General features: G+C 40.6%; 1 protein-coding gene and 1 pseudogene across 5 annotated transcripts in view; both read right to left on the minus strand.

The window, feature by feature from the left end:
* HLTF (helicase like transcription factor) overlaps positions 1-15,605 on the minus strand; it is a 179,543-nt gene extending 163,938 nt beyond the window's left edge. For all 5 annotated transcript variants that reach the window (XM_070405941.1, XM_070405940.1, XM_070405938.1 and 2 more), the window contains exons 1-2: positions 15,407-15,605; positions 14,076-14,286 (exon numbers count right to left, since the gene is read on the minus strand). In XM_070405941.1, the coding sequence (XP_070262042.1) occupies positions 14,076-14,286; positions 15,407-15,426 (231 nt within the window). In that variant the 5' untranslated portion in view covers positions 15,427-15,605. The remainder of the gene's footprint in view (positions 1-14,075; positions 14,287-15,406) is intronic.
* On the minus strand, positions 3,522-5,712 carry LOC139004415 (small ribosomal subunit protein eS19 pseudogene; annotated as a pseudogene).
* Positions 15,606-15,902: the final 297 nt, after the last annotated feature.

Here is a 15,902-nt window from a genome sequence, read left to right on the forward strand (position 1 = left end):
CAATAAATCTCCACCTTTGCTGTACCACTTTCTGTCCATAGATTCATTCTTCAATTCCGGGGGACAAAGAATCCGGGTTCCAGTCCAAAAATTATGTTTCAGTAGGGTTCATTCCAGGAGCACAGGGATGGTTCAACATACACAAATCAGTCAATATAATATACCACATTAATAAAAGAAAGAATAAATATCATATGATCTTATCAGTAGATGGAGAAAAAGCATCTGATAAGATATAATATCTATTTATGATTCACACACTCAAAATAGAAATAGAAAGTACCTCAACATAATAAAGACCATATATGACAAACCCTCAGCCAATATCATACTCAATGGCAAAAACCAAAAACTTTTCCTGTGAAATCAAGAACAAGACAAGGATGCCCACTCTCACCACTTTTATTCAAAATACAGTGTGTCCCAAAAAATTTATACATACTTTAACAGCTGAGAGCTCAATTTTGAAAATGAAATGTATTTTAATAAACACTACCTTTATAATGATTCAAAGTGTGTATATACATTTTTTGGGATACCCTATAGTTCTGGAATTCCTACCAAAGAGCAATAAGGCAAAAGAAGAAGAAAGAAAAGGCATCCAGATCAAGAAGTAAAAGTGTCGCCCTAACCGGTTTGGCTCAGTGGATAGAGTGTTGGCCTGCGGACTGCAGGGTCCAGGTTCGATTCCAGTCAAAGGCATGTACCTTGGTTGCAGGCACATCCCCAGTAGGGGGTGTGCAGGAGGCAGCTGAACGATGTTTCTCTCTCATCGATGTTTCTAATTCTCTATCCCTCTCCCTTCCTCTCTGTAAAAAAACCAATAAAATATTTAAAAAAAAAGTAAAAGTGTCACTTTTTACAGACAATTCTATACATAGAAAATTCTAAAGACTCTACCAAAAACTACTAGAAACAATAAACAAATACAGTCAAATTGCAGGATACAGGGAGAATCAAAGATGGCGGCATAGGTAAACACCGGAGACTGCTGCCGCAAACAACCACTTCAAAAATACAACTAAAAGTCGGAATGGACATCAACCAGAACCACAGGAAGGCGGGCTGAGGAGAGACTCTTGAACTAGAAGCAAAGACAACAGCATTAGGAGGCTCAGAGGAGGCGCAGTGTGGAAAATTTAAAGGTACGGGGGTGCGCGCGCAAAGCAGGCTGGTGGCTGAGGGCGCGGTTGTAGTTTTCAATCAGGAGGGAGTCTCAGACTCTGAGCTCCAGATCCGGGCGAGTCTCTAGGGACCCAGACTCAAACGGGAGAAGCGGGACTGTCTGGCTACGGTCCCTCCGAGGTTTGCAGCGGTTGCTGGGACAGAGAGGCAGAGCCCCTGGGGACGGACTGAGAGCAGCCATAACTGCTCCCCTCCACCAGCACTGTTGAGCCCGCCCCGCCCAAGCCCTGCGCAGAGCCATTTGCCGGATCGCCTCAGGGAAAGGCTAGATTAGCACCTCCCCAGAGGACAGAAGTTTTCCACACAGCTGATTCTCACAGCCAGTCAGCCTGGTGGTCAAATCCCTCTAGTATTAACTACAACAATCAAGGCTCAACTAGAACAAGACTGCGCACAAAGACCACAAGGGGGTGCACCAAGAAAGCATAAAAGATGCGGAGACAAAAAAACATGACAGAAATGGAGGATATAGAGCTAAAAAACGCAATTTTGAGGGCTTGCAATAAACTTGAGCAGAGCCTCACGAAAACTAATGAGACCCTCGATGCTATGATAAAGAAACAACTAGAAATTAAGCATACACGGACTGAAATAAAGAATGTTATACCCAATAGCAGACCAGAGGAGTGCAAGAATCAAGTCAAAGAATTGAAATGCGAAGAAGCAAAAAACACCCAACCAGAAAAGCAAAATGAAAAAAGAATCCAAAAGTGTGAAGATAGTGTAAGAAGCCTCTGGGACAGCTTCAAGCGCACTAATATCAGAATTATAGGAGTGCCAGAAGATGAGAGAGAGCAAGATATTGAAAACCTATTTGAAGAAATAATGGCAGAAAACTTCCCCCACCTGGTGAAAGAAATGGACTTAGAGGTCCTAGAAGTGCAGAGAACCCGAAACAAAAGGAATCCAAAGAGGACCACACCAAGACACATCATAATTAAAATGCCAAGAGCAAAAGACAAAGAGAGAATCTTAAAAGCAGCAAGAGGAAGAAAGTCAACTACCTACAAGGGAACACCCATACAACTGTCAGCTGATTTCTCAACAGAAACTTTGCAGGCCAGAAGGGAATGGCAAGAAATATTCAAAGTGATGAATAGCAAGAACCTACAACCAAGATTACTTTATCCAGCAAAGCTATCATTCAGAAGTGAAGGTCAGATAAAGAGCTTCACAGATAAGGAAAAGCTAAAGGAGTTCATCACCACTAATCCAGTATTATACAAAATGCTGAAAGGTATCCTTTAAGAAGAGGAAGAAGAAAAAGGTAAAGATACAAATTGTGAACAACAAACATGCATCTATCAACAAGTGAATCTAAGAATCAAGTGAATAAATAATCTGATGTACAGAATGAACTGGTGATTATAATGAATCAGGGACATAGAAAGGGAATGGACTGACTATTCTTGGGGGGGAAAGGGGAATGGGAGATGCGGGAAGAGACTGGACAAAAATCGTGCACCTATGGATGAGGACAGTGGGTGGGGAGTGAGGGCGGAGGGTGGGGCAGGAACTGGAAGGAGGGGAGTTATGGGGGGGGTGAAGGGGAGCAAATGTAATCTGAACAATAAAGATTTAATTTAAAAAAAAATTGCAGGATACAAAATCAATGTACAAAAAGTCCACTGCTTTCCTGTATATTAACAAAAAACTCCAGAAAAACAAATGAAAAGAACAATTCCTTTTGTAATTGCAACCAAAAGAATGAAATACCTAGGAATAAACTTAACAAAGGATGTGAAAGACCTATTGAAAGGGCAAGGACTACGCCCTCCATCTTACCCTGGGTCCTCCATTTTTGGGCAGCCATGTGCTCGGCAAGGCTTCTTCCCGGAAGCCCAAGCCTCTGCTAGCCACACCCAGGATTTCTTTAAACTAACCAATGACAATCAAGGGAAGTGCGCGCCATAGATATGACCACATCCTGTGTAACGAGATACCGACTTGCACCTGGCCAATCAGCAGGGCCCACAGTCCTCTCTCCTCCCCTTACTATAAAACTTCTCTCCCCACAGGGCTGGTCCTCTCTCTGCCACTTGCTTCTGTGTCAGTAAGGAGGCTAGGGGAGCCAAGCCCGGGTTTGAATAAAAGACTCTCTGCTTTTGCATCGGACTCGGCTGGCTCCCTGGTGTGGTCTCTTGGGGATCCTGAAATCTGGGTATAACACCTATATCCTGAAACTACGAAGCTTTATTAAAAGAGACTGAGAAAGACACAACAAAACTGAAAAATATTCCATGTGCATGGATTGGAAGAATCATCATAGTTAAAATGGCCATACGACCTAAACCAATACACGGATTTAATGCCACCTCTATCAATATCCCAATGTCTTTTTTTTTTTTACGAATGAGGCAATTTATTAACCCAGCATTTGTTCTAATGCTTCATGTTGGCAGCTGCCACTTGCCCTGCAATTCTGTCCAGATCTCTCTGTCCCTGAGGTGTCAATTTGTGGCCCCCATCCTGATCCTTTTCCACCATTTTCAGCCCCTCCAGGGCTTGGAGGACCCTGTGAGCCACGCTCTTAGAGCCTCTGCTAAAGTGGCTGGGCATGACACAATTTCTCTGTCATCCTCCACAAATCTTGGTCATGGAGCCAACCCCAGCACCTCCCCGAAAGTACAGATGCCGCGCTGTGGAAGCAACTTGTGTGTAGAACCAATTCTCATTGTAGGGAGCAACCTCTTTATGCTTGGCCAGCTTGACAGTGTCCACCCACATTCAGGGACTTTCAGCTTCCCGGACTTTTTGAGGAAGGCTGCCAAAGCTCTGACGAACTTATGCCGCTTCACATTGTTATACTGGAATTCAGCGAGTCCAATAGAAAACGCCACAACCAAAGGGTCGAATTTTGGAACTTTTATTTCAAAGACCACGGCGATCGCGAAGGGCTATCGCCACTCCAAACCTCGCAGTCCCGAAATGAAATTAGGGGTAAGCTTATAAAGGCAAAAAGAGAAAAAAAAACTCTAGGATTGGTGTCGTGAGACCCAATTTCAAGGCCTGGCCTGGCGCCAGCCCTGACAATTCCGTCTGGGAGCGTCATAGTTTATGGCCTTCCCAAGGTAGTAACAATGCTTAAGCAAACAGGTCCTGCAAGATAGATGATTTAAGAGGGAGCAGTGACCAGACCATAGACTGATAAGAACGTACAGCAGATTTCCGTCACAGGCCCAAATTTCCAGCCCCCCACCCCCACCCCCCCTTCACTTTCCCATTATTCAAGCAAGCATATTTACAGAAGCTAGAAATAGCATAGTTACTTATCTGGTTTAGTTATATCCTGGAATTAACAGGTCAATGGACCATCTGTGCCTGAGAGGCAGTCCTAACAAAATTTATGGGAATAAAAAGGAATGCCTAAGGTTCAGGTAGAGGGCAAGGGGATGAAAGGAGTCAGTTCTTTCAAGGTCCATTCTTCAATGTCTTTTACAGTAACTCCAAGCATCGTGCAGCCTCTGTGCTGCCAGCCAGGGGAAAGGGCCCAATGTCGTTTTTAAAGAAATAGAACAAAAAAAACATCAGATTTGTATGGAACCACAAAAGACCCCAAATAGCTAAAGCAATCTGAGAAAAAAGAACGAAGCCAGAGGTATCATACTACCTGAATTCAAATTATACTACAAAACTACAATAATCAAACAGTATGGTACAGAAGGAAAAAGACACACAGAAAGCTGAGATATAAAATCACATGTATATGGGCAAATAACTTTCAACAAAGGAACCAGAAACAGACAATGGAGAAAAGGAAAGCCTCTTCAATAAATGGTGCTAAGAAAATTGGAAAGCCACTTGAAAAGTATGAGATGAGATTACAGTTTGTCCCCATTTACAAAAATTAATTCAAAATTAAACAAAAACCTAAATGTAGGATCTAAAACAATAAATTATAAAGAAAAAATCATAGGTACTAATCTTATGGAACTTAGAGAACATTTTATGAAATTGATTCCAAAGACAAGAGAAGTAAAAGCAAAAACAAATGAATGGGACTATATCAAACTAACAGCTTCTGCACAGCAAAAGAAACAAACAACGAAACAAAGAGGCAGCTGACTGAATGGGAGATATCTGCAAACAACAGCTCTGACAAAGGTTTAATATCCAAAATATATAAAGAACTCATAAACCTCAACACTAAACAAATAAACAATCCAATTAAAAAATGGGCAGAGGACCTGAACAGACAGACACCTCTTCCAAGAAGACACACAAATAGCCAACAGACATCTGAAAAGTTGTTCAACCTTCCCTAACTAGCAATTATGGAAATGCAAATCAAAACTGCAATGAGATACCACCTCACACTTGTGAGAATGGCTATTATCAACAAGGTAGGTAATGACAAGTGTTGGAGAGGTTGTGGAGAAAAAAAAACCCTCATTCACTGCTAGTAGGAATGTAGACTGGTACAGCTGTATAGCCACTATGGAGAATAGTATGGAAGTTCCTTCAAATATTAAGAATATAAAGTTACCATGTGACCCAGCAAACCCTCTCCTGGCTATCTGAAAACATATTCGCAAAGATAAATGTTCCCCTATGTTCATTGCAGCATTATTCATGGTGGCCCAGACATGGAGACAACCAAAGTGTCCTTTGATAGAGAATTGAAGAAAGAAGATGAGGTACATATACACAATTGAATACTGCCATAAGAAAAAACGAAATACTGCCATTTGTGACAACATGGATGGACCTTGAGAATTTTATGCTAAGTGAAATATGTCAGTGGTAGCCAGAGGAAGGGGGAAGAGTGAAGGGGGACTAAAAAAGCTTAATATATAATAACCTATATGATCCTATTAATCAACATCATCCCAATAAACTTAATTTTTAAAAATTTTTTATTGATTTTAGAGAGGAAGGAAGAGGGAGAGCACAAAAGAAACATTAGTGATGAGAGTGAATCATTGATTGGCTGCCTCCTGGCATGACCCCTACTGGGGATCGAGCCCGAAACCTAGGCATGTGTCCTGACCAGAAATCTGACCAGGAATCAAACTGTGACCTCCTGGTTCATAGGTCAAGATTGAACCACTGAGCCACACAGGTTGGGCAAATTTAAATTTTTTTTAATTGAAAATTCTCTTATATCTTGTTGAGGTTATTTCTCCTCCCTGCACCTGCCCACAACCACCAATCTGATTGCTATCACTATAAATTAGATCAGCGGTTCTCAACCTGTGGGTCTCGACCCCTTTGGTGGTCGAACGACCCTTTCACAGGGGTCGCCTAAGACCATCCTGCATATCAGATATTTACATTATGATTCATAACAGTAGCAACATTACAGTTATGAAGTAGCAACGAAAATAATTTTATGGTTGGGTCACAACATGAGGAACTGTATTTAAAGGGCCAGAAGGTTGAGAACCACTGGATTAGATTGTAATAGAGCAGGGTTGGGGAGCCTTTTTTCTGCCAAGGACTATTTGGATATTTATAACATCATTCTCAGACCATACAGAATTATCAAGTTAAAAATTAGCCTGCTATATTTTGTCAAACATTTAATTAATTTACCCTTAATGCCCTGGCAGGGCCAGACCAAATGATCTTGTGGGCTGTATATAGCTCATGGGTTGGAGCTGTCTAGAGCTTCATATACATTGAATCATACCTGAATAAGACTGTCTTTATTCAAACTCAGTATAATTCAGATATTTATTGAGTCAATTTTTTTGAAAATATAATTTTATTTGTTTATGACAGGGAGATGGAAAGAGAGAAACATTATTGATGAGAGAAAATCATTGATTGGCTGCCTCCCTCATATCCCTTACTTGGGATGGAGTCCTGAACCCAGGCATGTGCCCTGACCCGGAATCTAACCATGACCTCTTAGTTTATAGGTTGACACTCAACCACTGAGCCACATCGACCAGGCTATTGAGTTGATTTTGGCAACTTATACATATATACACTGAGTGGCCAGATTATTATGACCACCTGACGTTTGTAGGCAAATTAGCTATAATTTCGCGCTGAAGTTGCTAGAGAGCCAGACCATTATAAATAGGGAAGCAGGTTGTTTACCATGACAGGAGTGATTTTTCTGAAGATATGGGTAAACAACGCAATTTAACAGCCTTTGAACATGGGATATATTTGAACATGAGTGGCCAGATTATTATGACCACCTGACGTTTGTAGGCAAATTAGCCATACACTGCATTGTATGGGATATGGAAGCCAAAGGCCTGTTCAAACACCTTTGCTGTCTGCAGTTACCAAGATAAAATGTCTCCAATTCGCACAGGAACACAAGGATTGGACAGTCGAGCATTGGAAAAAAGTCATGTGGTCTGATGAATCACATTTCCAGTTGCATCATGCAGATGGCAGAGTGAGAATTGGGCGGAAACAGCATGAAAGCATGCACCCCACATGCATGAGTACAACCCTTGAAGCTGGTGGGGGCAGTGTTATGGTTTGGGGCATGTTTTCCTGGCATGATTTGGGCCCTCTAATTCATGTGGAACAACGTCTGAATAGTACAACATACCTAAGTATTGTTTCTGATCAAGTTCATCCTATCGTGTTGATGGCGTATCCCAATGGAAATGGCTTCTTCCAAGAAGACAATGAGCCATGCCACGGTGCTCGTATTGTGGGATGGTTTCAAGAACATGAGGGAGACTTTACCTTGCTAAGGTGGCCCCCACAATCACCAGATCTCAATCCAATTGAGCATTATATGGGACAAAGTTAAAAGAGCCATCAGGCAGCTGGTTCCACAACCATCAAATCTCACACAACTAGACAGTGCTATTCATCAGGCATGGTGTCAGATTCCTCGCATCACCTTTCAACATCTCATGGAGTCAATGCCAAGAAGAATTGCTGCAGTATTCAAGGCAAAAGGTGGCCCAAGGAAGTACTGATGGGGTGGTCATAATAATCTGGCCACTCAGTTTATATATACACACATATATGTATAAATTGTTAAAATTCACACACACACACACATACACACACACACAGACACAGACACACGCACACACATTTAATCCTTACCTGAGGATATGTTTCTATTGATTTTAGAGAAAGAGAAAGGGAGAGAGAGAAACAAATATCAATGTGATTGAGAGACATTAATTGATTCCTCTTGTACACACCTTGAGTGGGGATTAAACCCAAACCATAGTTACATATGCCCTGACTGGGAATCAAACTCAGAATCATTTTCGTGTATGAGATCAGCTCCAAACTACTGAGCCACCTGCCTGGGGAAGCATTGTATACATTTAAGAAAAATATCCATTTTATTTAGACTTGATTTTCAAATTAATATTTTACTTAAAAATATTTGAAATATGCTGATGGTCATATTTCTGTTTTCATTTTTCATGTTATATATTTGTGTCTATTCTTTTTTATTGATTAGCCTTGATATTTGTTTCATCTTTTTAAGCAATCTCTCTTGGACTTTTTTATGATTATTATTATTCTTTGTTTATTAAATAATCTTTTTATATTCTGGTATCCTATTTTCCTTAGGTACATTTTAGTTGACATAATACTAAAGGGATCAATTCAACAAGAGGATATAACCCTGGTTAACATATATGCACACAATATAGCAACACCTAAGTATAAAAAAAAAAAAACTTCTAGAGGACTTTAAGGGAAAGATCAACAACAAAACAGTCATAGTTGGGGACTTTAACACCCCACTGACTTCACCAGACAAAAAATTAACAAGGAAACAGAGCCTCTAAATCAGTGGTTCTCAACCTTGGCTGCATGTTAGAATCACCTGGGAATATTTTTAAAATCCTGATTTCTGGGCCTTATTCTCCGGAAATTGTGTTTCTTTGTTAGGGGGTGAGGCCACAATATTAGTAACAAAGAAACAGAATTTCCGGAGGATGAGGCCCAGAAATCAGGATTTTAAAAAGATTCCCAGCTGATTCTAATGTGCAGCCAAAGTTGAGAACCACTGCTCTAAATGAAACACTGGATCAGATGGATTTAATTAACATTTATAGACATTTTACCCCAAAGCAGTAGAATATACATTCTTCTCAAGTTCACAGGGCTCATTCTCAAAGATAGAGCACATGTTAGGACACAAAACAAATCTCTGCAAGTTCAAGAAGATTAACATCATTTCAAGCATGTTCTCAAATCACAGTAAAATGAAATTAGAAATCAAATACAGTAAAAACGCTCAAAAATAATCAAACACATGGAGGCTAAATAGCATGTTATTAAACAATGAATGGGTTACCAATGAGATCAAGAAAAAAATCAAGAACTTACTGGAAACTAATGAAAATGAACACAGAACAACCCAATATCTTTGGAACACAGAAAAAAACAGTACTAAAAGGTAAGTTCATAGCACTACAGGCCTACCTCAAAAAAAAAAAAAGAAAAGAAAAATTAATAATAAACTATTTAACCCTACAACATAAAGAATTAGGAAGAGAACAACAAGAAAAGCCCAGAGTAAGTAGAGGGAAGAAAATAATAAAAATTAGAGCAGAAATAACTGACACAGATGATAAAATAAATACAAAAAAAAAAAAAAATCAATGAAACCAAGAGTTGGTTCTTTAAAAGATAAACAAGACTGATGAACCATTAGCCAGACTCATAAAGAAACAAAGAGAAAGGACCCAAATAAATAAAATCAGAAATGAAAGAGGTGAAATAACAACAGACCCCACAGAAATACAAAGGATTGTTAAAAAATACTATGAACAATTCTATTCTAACAAACTAGACAACACGGAGGAAATGGACATATTACTAGAAAAACACAACCTTTCAAAACTCAATCAGAAAGAATCTAAAAATCTCAATAGGCCGATAACTAAGGAAGAAATTGAAGCAGTCATCAAAAAGCTTCCAGCAAACAAAAGCCCGGGGCCAGACAGCTTCACAGGGGAGTTTTACCAAACATTCAAGGAAGAACTAAATCCTATCCTCCTCAGACTATTCCAAAAAATTCAAGGAAGGAACACTTCCAAGCTCATTCTATGAAGCCAGCATCACCCTCATACCGAAACCAGATGAAGACAACACAATGAAAGAGAATTACAGGCCAATATCCCCCATGAACATAGATGCCAAAATCTTCAACAAAATTCTAACAAATCGGATCCAGCAGTACATCAAAAAGATCATGCACCATCACCAGGTAGGATTTATCCCAGGGATGCAAGGATGGTACAATATCCGCAAATCAATAAACGTGATACATCACATAAGCAAATTGAGAGATAAAAACCACATAGTCAAATCAATTGATGCAGAAAAGGCATTTGACAAAATCCAACACCCTTTCTTGATAAAAACTCTCAGCAAGGTGGGAATAGAAGGATTATACCTTAACATAATAAAAGCTATATATGACAAACCCACACCCAACATTATACTCAATGGGCAAAAATTAAAACCATTTCCCCTAAGAACAGGAACAAGACAGGGATGCCCACTCCCACCACTCCTGTTCGACATAGTACTGGAAGTACTAGCCATTGCAGTTAGACAAGAAGAAGAAATAAAAGGCATCCAGATTGGAAAAGAAGAAGTAAAACTATCCTTATTCGCAGATGGCATGATACTGTACATAGAAAACCCTAAAGACTACATCAAAAAATTATTAGACTTAATATATGAATTCGGCAATGTAGCAGGATACAAAATTAACGCCATGGAATCTATGGCATTTCTATACACCAATAGTGAACTGACAGAAAGAGAGACTAAAAAAGTAATCCCATTTACCATCACACCAAAAAAATTAAGATACCTAGGAATAAACTTAACTAAGGAGGTAAAAGACCTGTACTTGGAAAACTACAGGACACTGAAAAAAGAGATAGGACATAAACAGATATAAGAACATACCATGTTCATGGATTGGTAGAATCAACATCATTAAAATGTCCATACTACCCAAAGCAATCTATACATTCAATGCACTCCCCATTAAAATACCAACGGCATATTTCACAGACCTAGAACAAACTTTCCACAAATTCATCTGGTATAAAAAAAAGACCCGAAATAGCTGCAGCAATCCTGAGAAAGAAGAACAAAGTAGGTGGGATCTCAATACCAGATATCAAGCTGTATTACAAAGCCACTGTTCTCAAAACAGCCTGGTACTGGCACAAAAACAAACATATAGATCAATGGAATAGAATAGAGAACCCAGAAATTGACCCAAACCACTATGCTCAATTAATATTTGACAAAGGAGGCATGAACATACAATGGTGTCAAGACAGTCTCTTCAATAAATGGTATTGGGAAAATTGGACAGATACATGCAAAAAAAAAAAAAAGAGAAACTAGACCACCAACTTACACCATACACAAAAATAAACACAAAATGGATAAAGGACTTAAACATAAGACAGGAAACCATAAAAATACTAGAGGAATCCACAGGCAGCAAAATCTCAGACATATGTCGAAGCAATTTCTTCACTGATACAGCTCCTAGGGCAGGGGTCCTCAAACTTTTTAAACAGAGGGTCAGTTCACTGTCCCTCAGACCGTTAGAGGGCCAAACTATTTTAAAAAAAAGCTATGAACAAATTCCTATGCACACTGCACATATCTTATTTTGAAGTAAAAAAACAAAACGGGAACAAATACAATATTTGTATTTGCATGTGGCCCGTAGTTTGAGGACCCCTGTCCTAGGGCAATGGAAACTAAAGAGAAAATACACAAATGGGACTACATCAAAATAAAAAGCTTCTGCACAGCAAAAGAAACCATCAACAAAACAACAAGAAAGCCCACTGCATGGGAGAACATATTTGCAAATGTTATCACTGATAAGGCCTTAATCTCCAACATTTACAACTTAACAAAAGGAAGTTAAACGACCCAATCAAAAAATGGGCCACAGACCTAAATAGGTACTTTTCGAAAGAAGACATATGGAAGGCCAAGAGACATATGAAAACATGCTCAAAGTCACTAATCATCCAAGAGATGCAAATCAAAATGACAATGAGGTACCACCTCACACCTGTCAGAATGGCTATCATCAACAAATCAACAAATGACAAGTGCTGGAAAGGATGTGGAGAAAAAGGAATCCTCGTGCACTGCTGGTGAAAATGCAGACTGGTGCAGCCACTGTGGAGAACAGTATGGGGTTTCCTCATAAAACTAAAAATGGAACTCCCATTTGACCCAGTGATCCCACTTCTAGGAATATATCCCAAGAAACTAGAAACACCAATCAGAAAGGATATATGCACCTCTATGTACATAGCGACACAATTCACCATAGCTAAGATTTGGAAACAGCCTAAGTGTCCATCAGCAGATGAGTGGATTAAAAAACTGTGGTACATCTACACAATGGAATACTATGCTGGGGTAAAAAAGAAGGAATTCTTACCATTTGCAACAGCATGGATGAAACTGGAGAGCCTTATGCTAAGCGAAATAAGCCAGTCAGAGAAAGATAAAATATCACATGATGTCACTTGTTTGTGGAATATAATGAACATAAACTGATGAACAAAAACAGATCCAGAGACAGAGAAGCATCAATCAGACCGTCAAACCTCAAAGGGAAGGTAGGGGAGGGTGGGGGTAAGGGGGAGAGATCAACCAAAGGACTTGTATGCATGCATATAAGCCTAACCAATGGACACAGACAACAGGGGGGTGAGGGCATGAGTGGGGAGTGGGGCGGCAATGGGGCGATAAGGACACAAATGTAATACCTTAATCAATAAAGAAAAAATATATTTTTAATAAATAAATAGTACCCAGCAAATCATCAAGTCCACATGGGTGTTTATTTAATAAATAGTTTTTGCAACAAAAAAAACCACCTAAAAATAAACAATTCCCCTATCTAGTAAGGGTTATCTTCCTAAATTAAATGTAGCCCAACCAGTGTGGCTCAGTGGTTGAGCAGCGTCCCATGAGGTCACAGATGGATTCCTAGTCAGTCAAGGCACATGCTCATGTCGAAGACTCAATCCCCAGAAGGGGCATGCAGGAGACAGTCAATCAATGATTCTCTCTCATCATTGATGTTTCTATCCCTTCCATTCTCTGAAATTAATAAAACCATATATTGTTTTTTAAATTAAAGTGTAGAAATGTGCTGAGGGGCAAAAGAAGAGAAAGCAATGGACTGACTTAGAAGTCATTTTATAAATGTACATTACAGTTTCTGTGCCTTTGGGCAAATCATGTAACCCTCCTGAGCTTCAGTTCTTCAGTTACAGAAAGGAGATAATAGATGCCCTATATACCTCAGAGTCAATGTAGCCATCAAATGAGACCATACAGAAAAAAGTGCTTTGTATATTACTAGTATGATATAAATGTAAAGGAATATTAGTTATTAGATATTTAACTCTTGACCATATATATTTCAATTATTTAAAGTAAAAACAAAATTAGCCCTAGCTGGTTTGGCTCAGTGGACAGAGCATTGGCCTGGGGACTGAAGGTTCTTCAGTTTGATTTCGGTCAAGGGCACATGCTGTGGTTGTGGGCTAGATCCCCAGTAGGGGGCAGTCTCTCTCTCCCTCTCCCTTCCTCTCTGAAATCAATAAAAATATATAGTAAAAAAAAATTAAATGCACATATCACCATGTAATTTTTATTTTCTAGGTTAATACCATAAATACATCACATTTTTTTAAAATATATTTTATTGATTTTTTTACAGTGAGGAAGGAAGAGGGATAGAGAGTTAGAAACATTGATCAGCTGCCTCCTGCAACCCCCCACTGGGGATATGCCCGCAACCAAGGTACATGCCCTTGACCTGAATCAACCCGGGACCCCCCAGCCCGCAGGCCGATGCTCTATCCACTGAGCCAAACCAGTCAGGGTAATACATCACATTTTAACTTAACGTCTAAAGTTATACTCACTACTCCGGTGTAATAGCGTAGTCCAACAACATGGCCTCTCAAAGTTCCAAATAAAACTGAATCTAACTCTTCATCACTAGTTAGGAAGTCGTCTGGAGGGATAATATCTTGGAATTCAAAACGGGGAAAGAAAGTTGGATATGAGAGGCGTGAAAAATTTCCATGGACTCCACCACATTGGACAGTCTGCAAGTACTTCCAAACAGGATCTCTATTTAAAAAAAAAAAAAAAGGCAGGGGAAAAAATTTAAATCAAGTATTTTTCAAAGACCATACCATATTCATAGGCCAATTGTTTTCTCACACTTTATTTCAACAAATTAATTCTTATGTGGGAACTTCTGTATAAGATTAAGAAAGTGTTACTCTAGTTAAAGCAGGATTTGAGTGAGTGGGGAAGGTTTCTTCTACCCACAGATATTCAAAATGAAAAACCCAATAAGGGTTCACAAATCTTTTTCCTAGTGATTATCTATTTAAATTGAAATGTATGTGATGTCTGTAACTTTATATGCCAAAATTTCAATGGAGATTGAGCTAGAAGAGACTTGCAAATATGGAACTATTATTATATGTGAAGCAGTTTACATAATTACAGATAACACATTCAGCATCCATTACTTCAATTCCTTCCTTATCTTATTCAGGTATTCAAACCATGCCACCATCAGAGGATGACTGACCCAAAGCCTCCCACTCTCGTTGGTTTAAGGGGAACCGTAATCTCCTTATAAATAACTGTTTCAGGAACGCGAATGTAAACCAATTTGGATACTGAAAAGTAAGAGGGAAGTCAGCTGGGGGTCTTCCAGGATGTTTCCACTCTCCTAAGACCAGATGGAAGGTACTTCCCCTGCGTTTTCCTTGCAGGTCGTGCAAACCTCTTTTGGCTTCTCTGCAAATATATATTTGCACGTCAGTGTATGCACATAAACTGTGAGCTACTTAGGGTCAAGGGCTGTCCAACTTGGCCCTTTATTCCGAGCACAATGCCTAATGCACAGTGGGTTGCTAATGGGTGTTTCGCTGAATAAAGCACAGTAGAGATCCCCGCTAAGGATTGGAGCTTTGAGCCCCAGACCCCTCCCACTCCCCACAGGCCTGGACGCAGATTTTTCCAAGGCCCTGGCACCAGACTCGCCTGAGGAGCCTCCCCTCACCAACCAAGAATACGCGTTTACTTCTCCCGAAGATATATGAGCCACCAGCAAAACGAATACATGCGCCCAAATCGCGAGGGAACCGCGAAAGGAACGCGGGGAAGGTCAGGTTCATTTGGGGACACCACCAGGCCGTTACGTCCCTGCGTCCCACTCCCTCCATCCCTTCACCTCTTGAACATCCAGGACATGGCGCGGGGTAGGTGACGAAGGTGACGCTTGGGCGCCCGGGGTCGTTCTCGAGCCGCCTGGATACACCTCCTTGCGGCGCCTGCAGCCAGAAGCCGCCCACACTTTCCGAGCGCCCGAGGAAGGGCGCTCTACGGAGAGCTAAGTTGCCGCGAGTCTGGTCAGACGTCGAGCCGCCTCCTCCCAACAACAACCTGGGAAACCGCCGAGGCTTTGTAACTGGCACTGGGAACACTCAATCACGAGGCGGGGCCTACGAAGGCGAACCAATCAGTACGGAAGGGAGGGCAACTCCGCCCAGCTCACGGATTCAAAGGCCGTGGGCGGGGTCCCGGCTTCAGGGGGAGTTCATCCGGGTTCTTCCCAACCCGAGGCGGGTGCGCGGGAAAGTCCAGCAACCCCACCTGTCCGAGTGCGGTGCCCGCGGTTCGTTGGACTCCCTGCCTGAAACAGAGGGAGACCACGCTCCTTTTCGCTG

The sequence above is a fragment of the Myotis yumanensis genome, unplaced genomic scaffold, assembly GCF_028538775.1.
Source record: "Myotis yumanensis isolate MYYU_CA2020_CCGP unplaced genomic scaffold, mMyoYum1.0.hap1 SCAF_2, whole genome shotgun sequence".
NCBI classification, from domain to species: Eukaryota; Metazoa; Chordata; class Mammalia; order Chiroptera; family Vespertilionidae; genus Myotis; species Myotis yumanensis.